This window comes from Talpa occidentalis, unplaced genomic scaffold, assembly GCF_014898055.3.
Source record: "Talpa occidentalis isolate TD23 unplaced genomic scaffold, MPIMG_talOcc4v2.1, whole genome shotgun sequence".
NCBI classification, from domain to species: Eukaryota; Metazoa; Chordata; class Mammalia; order Eulipotyphla; family Talpidae; genus Talpa; species Talpa occidentalis.
The window spans coordinates 31,759,850-31,778,512 of record NW_026555331.1 but is presented as its reverse complement, the minus strand read 5'-3'; the positions used below and the strand labels follow the sequence as shown (position 1 = coordinate 31,778,512).

At 33.6% G+C, this 18,663-nt stretch overlaps 1 protein-coding gene across 13 annotated transcripts in view; it reads left to right on the top strand.

Annotated features, from left to right (window-relative positions):
* Window positions 1–18,663, top strand: part of VPS13B (vacuolar protein sorting 13 homolog B) — a 622,702-nt gene that overhangs the window by 96,802 nt on the left and 507,237 nt on the right. For 12 of the 13 annotated variants that reach the window (XM_054692064.1, XM_054692063.1, XM_054692065.1 and 9 more), the window contains 4 exons: window positions 415–606; window positions 2,118–2,287; window positions 6,186–6,380; window positions 10,901–11,025. In XM_054692064.1, coding sequence (XP_054548039.1) covers window positions 415–606; window positions 2,118–2,287; window positions 6,186–6,380; window positions 10,901–11,025 — 682 coding nt within the window. Of the gene's footprint in view, window positions 1–414; window positions 607–2,117; window positions 2,288–6,185; window positions 6,381–8,332; window positions 8,508–10,900; window positions 11,026–18,663 lie in introns of those variants that run through there. The other variant, XM_054692072.1, reaches the window with a different exon arrangement.

Here is an 18,663-nt window from a genome sequence, read left to right as displayed (position 1 = left end):
GTATAATTTTAAGCAATCTAAATTTCAGTGAAACTTCTAAGGTATATTATTAGTAAAATTCCAGAAGACATCCAGTCCCTTTTTTCTTCCCTTTATATTACACATTGAATTATTGAATAGAAGCCAACTAGATTTTAGAAAATACGTTTTTAAGAATGACCATTTCTATTTTATAGTACTTCTAATAATATTAAATAGATAACAGCGACATTTATTTTTGAGTCAGTAGCTTTTGGTGGTAGTGTCTTCTTATCTGCATGGAGAAAAATAAAGATTCTGTGTATCTAGCTCTTTAAGAATTGATTTTAAGATATTAAGCTAAGGAGGATGAAGAAAGAGTAATATTAAAAATAGTTATATTTGGTAGAAATGGGTGATGTTTTCAGTATTAATGTAAAACTTGACTTTTTATAGGTACTGCACATCTGCAAGACTTTTCTTCAGGAAAGAGTGAAGATTTGGGCACAGTTCAGGAGAAGTCTACCAAAAGCCTTGTTATAGGTCCTCTTGATTTTCGCTTGGATAGCAGTGCAGTACATAGAATTTTGAAAATGATTGCTTGTGCCTTGGAACATGAATATGAACCATATAATGGACTAAAATCAGGTTTGTTTTTAGCTTAATTTTAAATCTCCTGCCAGTCAGCTTGAATAATTATATAACCCAATTTGTTATACTTTGCTAGTATATTTTACCTGTCTGACTTTCATGTGTTCAGTTGGTAAAGAATAATCTAGTTGGTGGGAGTTATGGGAGAGGTCAAGATTTGGAAGTTATTTGCAGAAATAATTTATTGATCAGTATTTGTTTTTTATATGGCTTTTCAAGACTCTTTAGTGTATGCTAATGAAATGCAAACATTTTCTCACCTAACTGGATTCTAAAGAACAGACATGAAAAAAGGACTCTAAACAGGCATAAAAAACTTAGGACTTATGGGTGAAAAAAAATTTGCAGTAAACTAATTTTTTCTACTTAGTATGAAGATATTGTTATCACAATTTCATAAATTACTGCTCCTCTTTTATGCAATAAATCACTCTAAAGTAGGGCATAATATTATCATAATGGTACACAGAATGGTAAAGAACTTGGCTTAAAGGGTCAGACTGGTTTGAATTCTCACTACACTTCTTATTGACCTTAGGAGATTTAGTCAACATCCTGACATTCCATTTCTCTGTCTTTAATAGGAGTTTAATGATTGTGAATGAGATGATTAAATTTTCTTCCCAATAGCCACTCTTCTTTTAGAGTAATAGAAATTTCTATGGTAGAAATACTGTACAAGTATATCAATATGACTAGATTCTGCCTAGTAGGGTGGAAGGAGAATGTCATATGAATTTTGGGGGGCTATGCCTTTATTTTTTAAAGATTTATTTATTTTTATACAAGAACTGGGATACAGGCCAGAGATGCAGGGGGTGAGAGGATTCACCAGAGACAGAGTGGGGAATAGAAAGGCAGACCGACTGAAATACACCACTGAGGGGAGCAGCAGGTGAGACAGGAGAGGTCTGCCTAACCATGTGGGTTTCTCTCTGGCCGGCCAGGGATTGAACTCATGCTGCAGAGGCTGCGGATTGCTTCATAGTGTGTTGCTTAACCCCTTGTGCCACCAGGGAGGCCATGACAACTAGCTTTTGATAGAATTTTTGGTCATGCGGATATACTATCTTTTGCTTATTCAAGCTTTTTATGCCCATTTTCCTATTGAATATTTGATTTTTAGGATACTTGTGGGTGCAAGTCCTTTGTGGAAATATTTATTGATATATATAACAATGTATCTATCTATGGGAAATATTTTCTCCCAGTCTGTGCCTTGGTTTTACATTTTCTCGGTGTTTTTATGAATTGAAACTGTTCTTTCAATGAAAGAGATTAGAATTTCCTACAATAATCTAAAAATATTTAAAAATTAGAACAATAAATTTTATATAGCAGAGGCATTTATGTTCTAGAGTTGTATAATTTGTCAAAGGTAGCATTTTATTTTACAAGTGCTTCATTGCTGAACAAAAAAATTATTTGACCTTACAATTCAGGAGCAAAGTAATTTTTCAATTATTTAAATAATTTAAGACTAATGTTTCATTAAATTTTCATTTTAGATATTAAGAGTGAGAGTGAAAAAATACTGAATCCCGAGGAAGTAGCCTCTTTGGAAGAATATATTCCTACGCGACATACAAGTATTACTCTCCTGAAATGTACCTGCACGATTTTTATGGCTGAATTCAACTTGCTAGATCATTTGCTTCCTGTCATTTTGGGAGAAAAGGTATTGTCTTCTGATTTGCTGCTTGTTTTCTCATTTTTTTGTTAATCCAATCTAACCATTCTTTTCCTTGAATGGTCCAAGGAAAAGAATATTGTTTATATAGTTATTCATGGTGAAGTTAAAGGAATGTTAAATATGATTGTTAATTCCTTGGAAGTAAGCTATTTAGCAACATATATACTTATATGTATATATATTTTTTAATTTAAATAAAATAACCCCAAGCTAAGGCTGTGTAGAGAGATGTTGAAGAGCATAGGCCTTGAGGTCAGATCATATACTAGCTATGATACTTTAGTGTCTGTTGGTATCATGGACCCAATTGTCACCTGGGGTGTTAGAAAGCTTCTCTGTACCAATAAGCAATTTTCTGACCCCAGCAGTCTGTCTGGGAATTCAACTATATTCTGACACTATCTACCCGGTTATAGTATCTATTCTGACAGAATCAGACTCAGTCTTCTAAGACTGTCCTCTACTTCAGACATGGGCCACAGATTGGAGGTTCCCACCACTCCCTCATCAGAATTCAGGTGCTCAAGTCAGGCCCACATTATCTGTGCTTCTCATTTTTTGGCTGTAAACCAGAGGTACCCAGGACACCTACCTCAGGTTCAGTAAATTGCTAGAATGGTACATAGAACTTGAACCAGTTTACTTTTCAGATCACTGATTTTTTTTTACAAATGTTAAAACTTAGTAATGAGGTTCAGATGATGGGGTTCTGTGCATGGGGTTTTTGAGAAAGATTTCTGCAGAGAGTCTTGTTCATCAGTACACGGCAAGTTTATTAAGGAAAAGAGAAAAAGGAACAAGAGATGTCTGCATTACACAGAAGGGCAGTTTTAAAGGACTAGCTTTGTGTTTTGCCAGAGCAAGGGGGGTTCTTTTATAATGTTCTTTGATGAAATTACTGTTGAATTTATTGCCCTGGGGTTGGATTGTGTTGGTCTTCTGTGACTGATAATCCTCTGCCGGATTCCAGATTCCTGGAAACTTCCATAGCCAGTTTAAGACTCTAATCATCGCTACTCCCTTCTCTGGTTTTTGACTTTGTGAAAACTTCCTTCTCCAGTTTTATGCTATAAGCTTCCATCATTGGGAACAGTCAGATGGAAGAAATGTATAGGGCAAGGTTTGGGGGAAAGGTGCGAAGTTCTCATGCTTTCTCTAGACTCCCTCTGTGTTCACCAATCCACGTGCTCCCTGAAATCCTCTCTTTTGGGCTTTTATGGAGGTTTCCTTGCACAGGCATGATTGATTAGCTCATAAAGCTCAAATTTCCATTCCCTTTCCCCTCCCCCTAATAATGTGGTTGGTTCCCTTGACAACCACCTGCATTCTTGGGAGGTTTTCCCTGAAGTCACCTCATTAACATAATAAGAGATACTATTGATTCTGTCAACATTTAGGAAATTCCAAGGCTTTTAGGGGAATTATGAGTCAGGGGCTATAGATGAAGACCAAATATCTATGAGAAATATATTTTGGTTATCTGAATGACTAAAGTATTTATTTCTAGTGAATCACACTATTGCGCTTAGACAATTGCTTTATGTCTCAAAACTTCATTTGCTCTTTGTCAGTCACTCAGAATTATTCTGTTGCTGGTTAAAGAGATCATCTGGGAAAAAATTCAGTAGTGAAAACGAAAATGTGTCACTGTTACTCATGAACTTTAAAATAACTGATTAGTAAGTTCAAGAAAGAGATAAAAAGGTAGAAGATATTAAGAAACTTTAATTCATAAAAAGTCAACTGTTACAGGACATGGAGAGTGGCACCTCAGAACACCCAAATCTGCCCGTTCTAAATAGGTTCTGCCATCTGCTGCATCAAGATAAAGCATACTCTAGTGCGTAAGACCTTTAATGGAAAGGAACTTTAATACAATTAGTGTACAACAAGAGAAGACAAAGAATATAGTTTTCAAATCAAGTACCTGATGTTACCCATCCCTTGGACCTAAGGAAAGATAAAGCATACTCTAGTGCGTAAGACCTTTAATGGAAAGGAACTTTAATACAATTAGTGTGCAACAAGAGAAGACAAAGAATATAGTTTTCAAATCAAGTACCTGATGTTACCCTTCCCTTGGTGGGTAAATGTCCAGCCAAACAGGGTTGGCCCAAAATAAGGCCCGAAAGCCTGCCATGAATCTAATGTGGCCCATAGAAAAGGGTCAGAAACTTCCAGACAAGTCTGGAGGGAAAAGTACAAAATCAAAATCAAAATCAAAGCTGCCATTGTTAACCGCTGCAAGGGTCTCTCACCCACATCTGCTTCAACCAGTCCAGGACCAGAAAGCAAGAGCAGTTTCTTCACGTATCTCTCTGCTCCATGTTTCTCCTTCAGGTCTCCTCCAGGCTGTGTATCCTTCCTCCTCCCTTTTTTAGTCTCCTTCTCCAGCTTCTCCTCCCCCTGCTCAGCACCATTCATCCTTTGGTGGGGCAGGAACCTGGAACCTCCCTTTTGCCTTTCCTGTTACATAACCACATGAAATTCTGGAGCTGAAAACTGATACAATTTATAAGTAAAAGAAAGGAAAAAGATACACCATTTCAATGCTAATTAAAAGAAAAATAGTATGGCTGTTTAAATACTAAATAAGGTAGAGCTTAAAACAAACAGGATTAGAAATAAAGAGAGCCACTTCATAATGATAAGTGTCAACTCAAAGAATGAACAACATAGGTAATTCTCACAAATGTTATGTTGAGTAAAAGCAACCATCCTGTAACATAATTATACCTATAAAAAGTACAAGAACAGATAAAACTAATCTGTAATGAATTGAAGTGATAATATTGACTGCCTCTGATACGGATTTGATGTTGCTTAGAGTGGGATATAGGAACTTTTTCTAGATGTAGAAATTCATTGAGTCCTACACTTAAATTTGAGTTTTACTGTATATTTCAGTAATCTAAAATAAAGCACTTGAAAAGTAAAAAAAATGCTCAAAGGATTATTATTAATAGTCAAAAAAGCAGGACTGTAATTTTAATTAAGTCAGTCATGCACATAATGTTTCACAACAATGGCATCATTGAATTTTTAATTTTTAGACTGGGGAAGTATATAGCATTTGCCATCATTTGCCATTGCCAATACTAAGTGATAGTGTTGTTTCTGAATTATTATAATAAAGAAAGACAAAACAAAACTCCTCTTCTCATATATTTTTACATACCTCTGGATGGAAGGTCATATTGCTCATCATTGAAAACTACAGGCATGTCATTTTAGGTGTTAAGTTATTTCTAGGATGGCAAATAATTTCATGCTAACCAGATTCATACTCTTGGTCATTATTGAAACTTATCTCCATTTATTTGGAAGCTTAGACAGGTTCTGTAACACTAAAATACTAATCCTATTTGGGATTCTTAGAATTTTATGAGTATTATTTTTTTTATGTGTGTTATTAGTAGATGTGATATAGGTCACAAATTTTTCTGCAAACTGCATATTGTTATTATCTTTCAAACTCTCTGAAGTAGTCTAGTCCCTTAGTCATCTAAATGTGAATAAAGGTAAAGAAGATAAAAGGTGGCTAGGCTATCTAGAACATTTTTTGTAATGATTGAGCTTAAGAAAATACCTTGAATATAGTAAAACAGGCAGTGACACTATTCAAGTTGAATGAAAAACTCAAAGGAATTAGGTAAATGAGCAGTGATAATGTGCAAATTATGTGTTCTTTGAAGTTCAGATATACTTAAAATTATATAGAAGGTGTTAGTGTATAGTTATGGTAAGAGTCTTATAAAAAGGCATCATTCTAGATTGATTTGATATTGTAAAATGTGGCAGTCAAAAGCTTATATATAGAGGGCATTTCACATCAGTCACTGTTCTACTCCTGAAATACAAAGTGAACACTATTATTTTCTAGAATTCAAGCAACTTCATGAATACTACAAATTTCCAGTCTCTTCGGCCTTTGCCATCCGTTCAGATAATGGTGGATAAGATTAATCTGGAACATTCCGTGCCAATGTATGCTGAACAGTTGGTACATGTGGTTAGCAGTCTTGCTCAACCTTCTGATAATCTGCTGCATTATTGCTATGCACACTGCTACCTTAAGGTATGTAAAATGAATTTTGTTTATTTTTTATAGAGGCATGTTTAATTTATTTATTTATTTGTTTGTTTGTTTATACATGCACTGGGTACAGTCAGAAGTGCGGAAGGGTGAGAGAATTCACCAGAGCAGGGAGCAGAGCAGGCAGAAGGACCGAAGTACACTGCTGAGGGGAGCAGTGGGCGGCAGGAGAGGTCTGCGCACCATATGGGACCCTCCTCAGGTGGCCGGGGTGCAGCCGGGGATTGAACCAGCGCTGCAGAAGCCGCGGGCAGCTTCGCAACCCAGCGCTTAACCGCTGCGCCACCAGGGATGCCCTGAATTTTGTTTATTAGCATCTGGTTGGCTTTGTGAGAATTATATCTTTCTTTGAGTTATAGTTTTGCAGAATTTTTATCCATGAGTGAAATTTAAATAAGATATAACTATATTTTTCAGTATAATTAAAATGAAAATAAAAGTGTACTTATTTTAAGGATAGTTCCTTTATTATTTAGGATTAATTGATTGATGTTTGTTAGATGATGATAATTAGAATTTTTGAAGGTTTTATATATCATTGATGATATTTATAAACAGTGTGAAAGAGGACTCCATTTATAATGATGGTTTAGAATACTCATGATTCCTTTGAAGAGAACATTTATGTAAAATAGTGTTTTATGAAGAGACTTTAAAAAACTTGTTAGGGCCTCCCTGGTGGTGCTGACAGTTGAGCACAGCACTGTGAAGCTATCCACAGCCTCTGCAATGCAGGTTTGATCTCTGCCGGTCCGGGAGCTACCCACATGGTCCCTTATTTAGGTTTTCTAAATACCTGCTATGAATGAGACCATCCGGTATTTTTCTTTTTCTTTCTGGCTTATTTCACTGAGCATGACCTCTTCCAACTCCATCCATGTTGCTGCAAATTGCATGAGTTTATCTTTTTTGATAGCTGAGTAATATTCCATTGTGCCTGTGTACCACATCTTCTTGATCCGGTCATCTATTTTTGGGCATTTGGGTTGTTTCCATAGCTTACCTATTGTAAATAATGCCATTATTAACATAGGGGTGCAGGTGCCCTTTTGAATTAATTTTTCTGTGTCCTTTGGGTAAATACCTAGGAGTGGAATTGCTGGATTATATGGAATCTCTACCGTTAGCAGATTTAGGAATCTCCACACAGCTCTCCATAATCTTAACCATGATATCACACTAGTCCCACCAGCCTCCCAAACCACACCCTGACCATCTAAATCTACCTTCTGGAATTTAAAAATGTATCCTGTTAATTTGTTATAGTTTTATATCTGTAAACAATCTTTAGCATTTAAATAAATGGCTTCATGTATCATAATATATGCCATCATGTTTCCTGGTAATTCCACCAAACAATTATGTTGTAGAGAGCTATTCATATGGGCATATAAAGTCCTCTAGATGTTTTCTGCATGTCACTGTATGTAAACATTTCTCTGATCAGGGATCAGTTTTGTTGCTACTTGATGATCTACATATTCAAAGGATGCGTTTCATAGTTGAATGAAGAGAAATTGGCAAGATGTATTAAGATTTTATTTTCATACATCAATACCAGATCTCTCAATTAATAAATTTCATCACATGAAATGGGAATACTATTTCATCATAGTCAATATGGACAAATTTAGGTATTTAATTGAAAAATTACTTAGAGTATAAAATGCTAAGCATGAAATAGACATTTAATTTCTCTATTATAATATCATAACACTACAATTATGAAAATTAAACTTTGGAAACTTCTTCAAAGTTTATAGTAATTACCCCAAGCAGCATGAACTGCGGTAAACTTTATAACAAATTGTATTTTGAGTTAGTTCCAAAAAGCCATATAAAAGAAAATCCTCTTCCAAATCTTGAAATCCTGGTTCTGTCCTTTTCTCCAGAAGATTTTTTTTTATAACATATGATTATTTTTCTTTTTTCAGTTTTTTTTTTTCGTTGTACCCTCGCCGGTGGCCGGGGATTGAACTGGCGCTGCAGAGGATGCGGGCAGCCTCGCAACCCAGTGCTCAACCACTGCGCCACCAGGGAAGGCCCAGTTTTTTCAGTTTTCATAATTTTCATTTTATTATTCTATAAAGATTATTGCTTTTTAGGATATTTATATAATCATATTTAGTGTCCTATGACAACATAAGTGATTTGTTTTACATCACAATTATTTTATGCTTTTGTTGTTATTTACAGTTAATGTGTGCTAAATATATATATGTTTTCCATTGCAAATCCTAATCTATCATACTAATTTTATTAAAAACTTAGAAATAAGTTGTGCATTTTTAAACCTATAGCTTCTCTATTTGAGACATTAATTCAACAACATTTCTTGTAAAAGTGTTAAAATAGAGATTATGTATTTTTATTTTTTAATTGGCATTTTAGAAATGTGGCACTTCATGTTTAATTTTTCATGTAATTGATATGTAAATCATCTTCAAGTTTACGTTTCCTTCAACTAAAACTTTTACTAGATACACATACTGATTCATAAATTATAATTTCAGGCTACTAGTTTGCATTGTTCATTATTTTAAAATAAATGAAGTATCCTTGGTGCAAGCACCCTCAACTTATTCTTTGCTGTTTTTTCTTGTAGTCTTGGTCAAAGGCTATTGTTACTAAATTATAAGTTCTTAAGTTATTTATTGTAAATCTGTGAATTTTATTTCTAATTTAAAAGACTAGAAATTTTACTTTGAAATATTTTTGTTGTGGTAGATAGGCCCACTTTCATATAATTTATATTTACTTGAAGATTCCTTTGTAAGTATCTTGAGACAACCTTTAAGTAGAGTAAAAGCTTTAAAAAAATGAAAGAACAGTGGGCAGTTTCCCCAAAGTCCTTTGCAGTTCTGCAAACAACCAGCAGGGGATCTCCTCTACACCCAGTTTCCTCTAAGTACAGTTAATGATGGTGTCTGTTGGGACATTTTATTGAGTATTAGAAAGTGGCTTTAGAGAGTTGTTAGTTGGACACAGATAATCTCATATGATAAGACATTACCCTTATATCTACTCTAGAAATATTTGATAAAGTTTTGGTATTGTTTATATCATGCTTTGTAATAGTGGTATTAATAATTATGGATTTCAGAATCCTTTAATATGCGTCTTTGAGAGGAAATACAAAATGCTGAAATTGTAGAGTGCCCAGAATTTCTCTGCATACAGGATTTCTTAAAGTTTTCAAAGATAATGAATGTCAAATAACTTAATTTCTGGGGTTGATCATTTAAGTATAGGAAACTTAGAAAAGATTTTTTCTCTTCAATTTTGTATCTCTTGCCACTTGACTAATAGAGGAATTAATCGCTGTATCCATTTACTTTTCTTTGATAGTAATTAGATAGGTAGGTCCTTTGAAATCCAGTTTTCTCTGAAAATTCCAACTAATGTGTTATTTAAAAAAGTATTTTGTTCAAAACTGACTTTAGAAGAATTTGACATTGTCAGTTTGAATAATGATGGGTATGTTACAGCTTTTTGAAATCATTTGAAAGTAGCTTAATACTCTCTAAGAACTTGATTATTAGCTTTACTGTTCATCAAATGTATTTTGTTCTGAAAATTAGTTGAGAAATCTCAGTTTACTGTATAACTTAAAAGTTAATATTACTGGAGATAGGAATGTCAATGCTTTATAACCCCAAGAGCAAAAAATGATAATAAAAGATAAATTTTGGGCTTAAGCTGCTTTTGCAAGTTGTTGGAAAACAGTACCTCTTGGTTTTGTATCCTTGTGTCTCAGTGTTTCCTGTTTGAGATGTTTATCTTTTATCTTATTGGAAATAATTGAGCAAAAATATATTCAGTCCTTTTAAGTATTACTGATAAAATTTGATGTGTTGTTTTTTCTACTGTTAAGACAAATATGGTGTTCAGGGATTTCATGGAATGCTTGTAAAACTTTTGAATGTCATCTGTTCATTTAAGTATAAACATATGAAGAGTAAATTATGCCATGAACCAAATTTCCTGGGGTGAAAAACCTCAACGCTAAATTATTTTCACAAAAGAAAAGTACAAGAAGCAGGATTTTAGGACACATTTGTATTTCTTTTTGGGTGTAAGTGATGTAATTTGAAGGCAAAATTGGTTTATAAGATTGTTCTTACCCTTTTAGTCAGAACATATTAATAGTAATTTATTAAATTTAATATTTACAATGTACAAAATGAGTTCAGTTTTTTTTGTATTAATGGAAAATTTGTGAATTTTAGCAGACAATACAAATAGCACTTGAGGATTATGTATAGAAATAAAATGTAAAATTAAAAAAAGTTAGTAAAAGAGCAGTAACCTTTTAGGAATGTGAAAGAAATACTGTTTAGACTTAGTTAATGTCAAATTGAGTAAGAAAAAATGTTGAACGTAGAAAAAGACTTCGGAACATATTTAGTATGCAGCTGTTGAAGAGCTAATTGAAACTGACTTATTTCATCCTGTGCTTATTAAAACTTTGTGAACATTTGGATCTTTACTTTTTGTTTCAGATATTTGGTTTCCAGGCAGGACTGACTTCTTTGGATTGTAGGGGATCTTACTGCATACCTGTACCAATTATTCCCTCTTTTAGCACGGCTCTTTATGGTAAACTTTTGAAACTACCTACATGTTGGTAAGTATTATATTAAAATGTGGCTTATGTTAATTTTTAGTATCTTAGAAGGGGAAAAACAGTTCTATCTTATGGTAGTGTGTTAGTTTTGTATAACACTTAAGTAGAATAGCTGAAGTTATATTTGTACTGAGACACTAAAAATTCCCTTTAATATTTGAAAAGTATTAGGTCATAGTGTCTTCATGGTATTGAAAACTCTTCTTTGGGTTAATAATTGTTTATCTGTGTTGGAACCATAATAAAATGTTGCTGCTACATATAGTAATAGGAACTGCAGAGACAAGTACCTTTGTTCCCCTCCTTTTTGAGATGATACAAAATGTTTTTAAGTTGTACAATATTATCAATCCTTAAGTATAATTTCACTTATAATACCATCTTGTAGTCAAAGCCATTTAGAAAAGTATACACATGATGTATATTTAATAATAATATTATATTAAATAATTGCTTAAATATGTGAAGTATGATTTAAATATTTGAAATTATATTCTAGTGAAATATTTCTGTGTTTTAGAATTTGGATTATTTTAATCATTTAGAACATACCTTTGTTTTCTCATCCTAAGATTTAGTAACCTTATTTTTTGTAGGATGTATTTTTCATTAGTTATTTATGAAATGCAACATAACTTTCAGAAAAAAGATATTGATTTCTTTAAAATTTGTCATTTGCTAAAAATGTTCCTTTAATAGTATATACCTATTTAAATATTTTAATGAAATTTGATTCTCACATTTTCAAAGAAATTTGCCTATTCAGAAAAGTAAAAATGTAGAAGTTGCAGTTCATTATAAAAGTCTTGGAACCAGTTCCTCTATAAAACAAAATCATTACTATATTGTAATTCTTATTTTTTTTAATATGTTTCATTTTTTCCTCAGTCATCCATAGTCTTCATGTCATTTATTATGTTGTGTAGACTGACTTTTAAACTTTTTATTTGCATATTTGTAGCATTGCATATGAACCAGGTTTTATATTCTGACTTATTAAATACCATTATATATTCCAGTTGGTATGTAGATATCAGCTTTGATAGATTTTTGTAAATACTATTATCTGTTATTACTAGTTTATCATTTATGACACTAAAATTTTATTAGAAACAGTGTAATTTGTTATATGAAGGAGCATCAATATGTGTAAGGCAAACTATATTTTTAAAAGCCAAAATTTACAAAATGAATTATAGACTCTGAAAACAATTGAATATTTAAATAGGCAAGACTTATTTTAACGAAATGTAGGTCTTGATATATATTGTTAGGTGTGATTTAAAATATGTCTGCTGACATTTAAAAAAAATTCTAATTAAATACTAAAAGCATGAGATCACAGAATTTAATATTATTTGAAGTGATTCTTTTTGTAGTTAAGACCATTTCTACTTTAATTCAGTAACATTTTTGCTATGCTTCACAAATGTACATTGTTTAAAAGTATTTAATTTTTACAAAAGAAAGTAAACTGTGTCCATTGCAACTCTAAAATGAAAGTAATAAACACAAAATATCACAAATTGAGATGTGTCTTAATTAAAGAAAATACCAGATAAAATACATCAAACAGCATTTAAATTAAATCAAAATCATATGAGAACTGAGAATTGTATTTAACTCATGCAGTGAAGATTATTTAGTAAGGGATGCTGGCTATGTCATTAAATGTCAACTCTGTTCCCATTCAGAGTCTCTGCTTTCCTCAAATTATACAAGCTGTTTCATTTGGATTTTTAAAATTCACATTCCAGAGCCTCTTAAAGCACATATATGATGCAATGTGTATATTTTATTCAATAATGAGAAGAGCATATTTACTATATGTTACAGCTTTTGAAACAGGCATTTTATAGGACATTCAAATTTTTTTAGATGGTATGCTTTATTTAGCAATGAAAATCTAGATTTTAAGTAAATCAGCAAAGTAGTTTATACTTTCAGTTTTAAAATGTTTCTAAATTTAACTTAATTGTATATGTAGTTATAAAATAATGAAGTTTAATCAGGTTTGCTTACAGTTTTTTTAAAAAGGTGGTTTAAATAGGGCCTCCCCCGGTGGCGCAGCCGTTGAGCGCTGGGCTGTGAAGCGGCCCACAGCCTCTGCAGCGCCGGTTCCATCCCCGGCCACTGGGGCGAGTGTCCCACATGGCGCGCAGACCTCTCCTGCCGCCCACTGCTCCCCTCAGCAGTGTATTTTGGTCCTTCTGCCTGTTCTGCTCCCTGCTCTGGCTCTGGTGAATTCTCTCACCCTCCTGTGCTTCTGACTGTAGCCGGTGCTTGTATAAATAAATAAATCTTTAAAAAAAATTTTAAAAATAAAAAAAGTTAAAAAAAAAGGTGGTTTAAATAATGTTGAAAATGTTATTATCAAATGTTCGAATTAATGTATTTTAGCCTCAGTAAAAAAGCTAATTTTAACTCTAGAATTTATTTTTTTAGACTATTTTGGTTATAGCTTATCTTTCATTCTGTACTACATAGTTTCCAAATATACAAAAATAAACTTTCAAAAAGTTCTTTTCTTCATTGTTTTACATCACTTTAACATTTAGTTGTTCTAGCCCCTTAGAACAGAATTGAAATATATGGAATATGTTGGAAAGACACAGTGACCAGTAGTATTTAATGTTAAAAATCTTGAACAGTTAGTTAAATTTGAATTTATCTCATTTTAAAATATGAGGATGTCTTTAAAAGAGCAGTAAAGGATTGGAAAAGGATAAAGTAGAGAATATTGAGGGTAAGAGATCTCCTGAGCATGAAAACTTACAGCTTAGTGGGCCAAGACAGTAGACACACATGAAAAGAAGTGGTTTTAAATTATAAAATAGAGGCTTAAGCAGAATGCCGAAAATGTTAAAGTAGAAACTTTTCCTGGAACATTGGGAATGGCCTCAGTAAATGTAGCATTAGAATTGGGCATGAATGGGTTAATCAGATAGATATTCAGGTATCTAGAGGTTGGTTGGGGGTATGGAGGCCATATAATCTGACCAAAATCAGTGGTATTTGCATCTATGAATAGATAGAATGGGAGAGGTATTTGGAAAGTTTCTTTGGACCCAGACTACTTCATTGACAAAGATGTATACTTTTTTTTGAATATGAGTTAATCAGATATTTCATGCTGACTAGTTTTGTTAAACCGGAAACATAATACAGTCTCAAGTTCATTTTCCCCAATCATGGGGGGTCAAAAATGTGATCTTGGGCCTCTTTGGTGGCCCAAGAGTCTTTATAGAGTCTCAACACTATAAAGCTGTCTGCAACCACTGCAGCATGATTTTGATCCCTGGCCGGGAAGCTACCCACATGGTGCAGCAGACCTCTCCTGTCTTGCCCACTGCTCCCCTCAGGAGTGTATTTCAGTCAATCGGCCTGTTCTGTTCCCTACTCTATCTCTGGTGAATCCTCTCACCGCCCCCCCCCCCACCTCTGGCCTGTAACCCAGTTCTTGCATGCATAACTAAAAAAATCTTTAAAAAAATGTGAGCTTATTCATAGAATGTGCAACCTATTTTGCAAGGGCAGAGAAAAATTACTTTGGCTTTATAAAGTCATGAACATGACTTTCGGGGAGATTTCAAAAGAATGGGTAGGGTTTGAAAGAGAATACTGTGCTGAAAGAGAATACAATGCTATGGGGTAAGAATGTATTCCCCCTTATAAAACTAAAATTCAGAGAAGTTATAGAACTTGTTCAAAGTCTTACAGAGACTGAACAACGATTCTCTTGGAGGATTATCTGATTCTAAAGTCTTGAACCCTTCCTTTTTGAGGAAATAAAGATGTACATTACATTTTGTTAATTGTTTTTGAAGACTCACTTGCTTCTTGCCTTATAGTAAAATGATTTTCCATGTATTGGAAGGCAGCTATTGATAGTAAAGGAAATAAATCTGAACTCTTTTAGTATCAGTTAATAGTCTATAGATACTATTGTGATGCTGATCTCATAGCATTGTAGCTATTAGGTTAGTTGGACTCAAGGCATATCAGTTTCTGAGTTTTTTTTGTATCTGTGGTTTATAATGATCTTTTCATTATCACGTTATTGTTACTTGTGAGACAGCCTATTCATTGTTGGGTAGTTACAAAGTTCTTTCATTGTGTCAAAATCTGCTTTCACGTTTATTTTCTCTTCTATAGTGATTGCTTATATATGTCACGAATCATTTCCATACTTAAAAGAATGTACCGTGGGAAAACATTTCTTTACAAGACTGAGGGGTCTTCTAAGTCCCCATTCCTTACTTAGCATGGTGCTACATAGCTTAGTTTTGACTAGTGAAGTTATTGAACACTTCATTTGAGGGAGGAAGATTCTCCTGTGCCATCTATCTTTGAATTCTTTGTTAATTAGAAAATATAGGAGTTGGTAATAGTATGTTTGTGGCATTGATGTGGTGTCTTTAAGGGAGAGATGAAACAAATATTGCTCCTTTTGTTTCCTGAAATGAAAACTGAAGCTGCCATTTTTCTGCTCTAGTTCTGAAAAACACCAGAATAAATGCTTTCAACAGTAATGAAAGTCTAACAGAAATGCCGGTGATACATATTAGCAGGCATAGAGAATAAAGTAACCCACTCCAAAAGGCACAAAATTTAAGTCTGCTCAACTGCTCTGTCCTTTATAATATCACAGATTGAGGTCCCATTTAGAGCTGAGTGTTTTTGATGCTCCTGGAGATAAATCTTTTTTAATTGTCTTGTTCCCAAGCCTATGTGTATTTTCATCTGTTTGCTTTCGTGATTATCATTCTCCATCACAGAAATGTCTTAAAACAACTAAGACTTAACTGGGTGGTTAATTTTCTTATGTCCACTTGAATGGCAGTAGCCTTGTTTATAGCTTTGGTTTTTCTGGCTATATGGAATATTTTGAACTGAAAAGAAACACATCCTCTATTATAGACTTCTTATTTTCCGAAGATGAAAAGGCTTGAATCGTCGAGAAATTGTATTACTTACCTAAGAGCACATAGTTGATATCAAAACCCCAGTTTGATCCTAGTTTTCTTGATTCAGGGATCCTTCAACTGTACCACATTGCTTTGAAAAATATTGTTACTTAAATTTTTATAATGGTAAAGTATAACAAAATCTACCACTTTAACTATTTTCAAGTGGCTTATGTGCATTCACTTTATTGTGCCACTGCTACCATTATTTGTCTCCAGTTGTAATTTGTGTGCCCTTAAAAAAATCATAAGGAGGGTCTCCCTGGTGACGCAGGGGTTAAGCACAGCACTGTGAAGCTATCCGAAGCCTCTGTAGCATAAGTTCAATTCCTGGCTGGCCAGGGAGCTACCCACATGGCACTGCAGACCTCTACTGTCTGGCCTGCTGCTCCCCTTAGCAGTGTATTTCACTCAGTCTGCCTGTTCTGTTCCCCACGCTGTCTCTGGCCAATCCTTTCATGCTCTGCACCTCTGGCCATTACTCCAGTTCTTGTATGCATAAATAAATAAAATCTTAAAACAAAATTATAAGGGACCTCCCTGGTGGCGCAAGGGTTTAAGTTGCAGCACTATGAAGCTATCTGCAGCCACTGCAGCACAAGTTATATCCCCAGCCAGGGATGTGACCCACATGGTGCAGCAGACAATTCCTGTCTCGCCTGCTGCTCCCCTCAGCAGTGTATTTCAGTAGATCTGCCTGTTCTGTTCCCTACTCTGTCTCTGGTGAATACTTTCACCCCCCACTTCTCTGGCCTGCACCCCAGCTCTTGTATGCATAAATAAATCTTAAAAAAATCATAAATAATAAATTTTGTATTCTCTACCATTATTTCCTTTCTCCAGTTCTTGGTAACTGCTATTTCATTTTGTCTCTGTGGATTTGAACATAAGTGGATCATTCAATATTTGTCCCTTGTGTCTGACTTTATTTCACTTGCCATAAAGTTTTCCAAGATTTACCCAGGTTTGAGCATATAGTAGAATTATTCCATCTGTCTTCTCTCTTTCGCTCCTCTCTCTAGCTATGGTGACTAATACTTCTGTGAACATAGATGTAGCATCTGCTTTCAGTTCTTTTGTGTGTGTGTGTGTGTGTGTGTATACACGGGTATATACATATATATGTGTATGTATACTCCTACACCCAGAAGTAGAATTATTGGGTCACATGGTAATTCAGTGTTTAAATTTTGAGAAACTGCCATTACGTTTTATACAGAACTGTACCATTTTACATTCCCACCAACATGGAACAAAGGCTCTAATTTCTCTGCATCATTGGCAACCTTGCTATTTTCTGTTTTTTGATTATAGCCATCCTAATGAAAATGAAACAGAAACTCACTGTGGTTTTGATTTTTATTTCTCTAATGATTAATGGTGTTAATTGTCTTTTCAAGTGTTTATTGGCCACTTGTATATCCCTTGTATATCACTTGTATATCTTTTTAGAGAAATAAAGTACTTTGCCATTTTAAATTTGTATTGTTTTCCGAGTTGTTGATATTTCTTATGTATTTTATATGTTAATCTTTCGTGTGTGTGTGTGTGTGTGTGTGTGTGTGTGATTTGTAGGATTTTTCTCCAATCCTGAGGGCCTACAAAGCTTTTTAATGTTAAATCACTTTGTCTTAATTAATTCTTAAACTAGAAGTTGAATTTATCTCTCTTACATCTTTTGCTTTTTTTCTTGAGATAGTTAAGTGCAAAGTACGGTGACTATTTGGAATATTAATATATTATTGTTCGAAAATTGTAAGGCTAACCAATGTTTACATGCTAATAGTTTTACTAATTTTTGTTGTCATAATTTTGGTCTTGACACTATAATGTATTTAAATAGATGACCAGTTGAAAATAGCTACTTTTATAGCTTTTTAAAACTATGAATCTGAATAGAATTAAAAAATAAGAAAAACACAACTGTAAGTTAAGGAGCATCTATTGCTATATCAGTTAGGTTTTTCTGTTTGAGTTTTTTAGTAAAGGCACAAAGAGCATGCAACACATGTTAACAAGCAAGGAAGACTGTTGGTCCAGTGAGAACAGAGGTTTTCTTTGATTTTGCTTTTGGAAAATTTGATATTTTCCACATGTAATTTTATGATCAGTTGGGTGTGAAGTTGAATAGGCAAATATGAAACATCTATTTCCCTTGTTAGAAGTTTTAACCTTGGTAAAATTGTTTTTTTTTTTTTTTTCAGTGGTATCCAAATGAACATTTAGAATTCATTTTAGGGTATTGTCATTAAGCTTGATAAAACAATAGTTTTAGATATACTTACAAAACCTCTATCTCTTCTATGAAAAGACGTATAGCAGATTTTCTTCAGCATTTGTTTTTTCCTGTGTACAACAGAAGGAGACTATTACCTTGTGACAACATTTTATCCTACTGATAGTCTGTTTTCAGTATGTTTGTGTTTCATTATTTTGGGAAATGAAACTTAACACATATTAAAAAAATTCTGAACTATTAGTATAGTTATTAAAAAGGAAATGTCTCAGTTAGGAATCACTAAAATTGAGTTCCTAAGTTTTTATCATTGCCTCTAAATTTCTTTTTAAAGTGTGTTTTGATGATTTCATCTCTCCTTAATATATTGGAATTTAGGAACGAATAATTATTGGAGGTCCCTATATTCAAATGGTCATACAGTGCATATTTAGA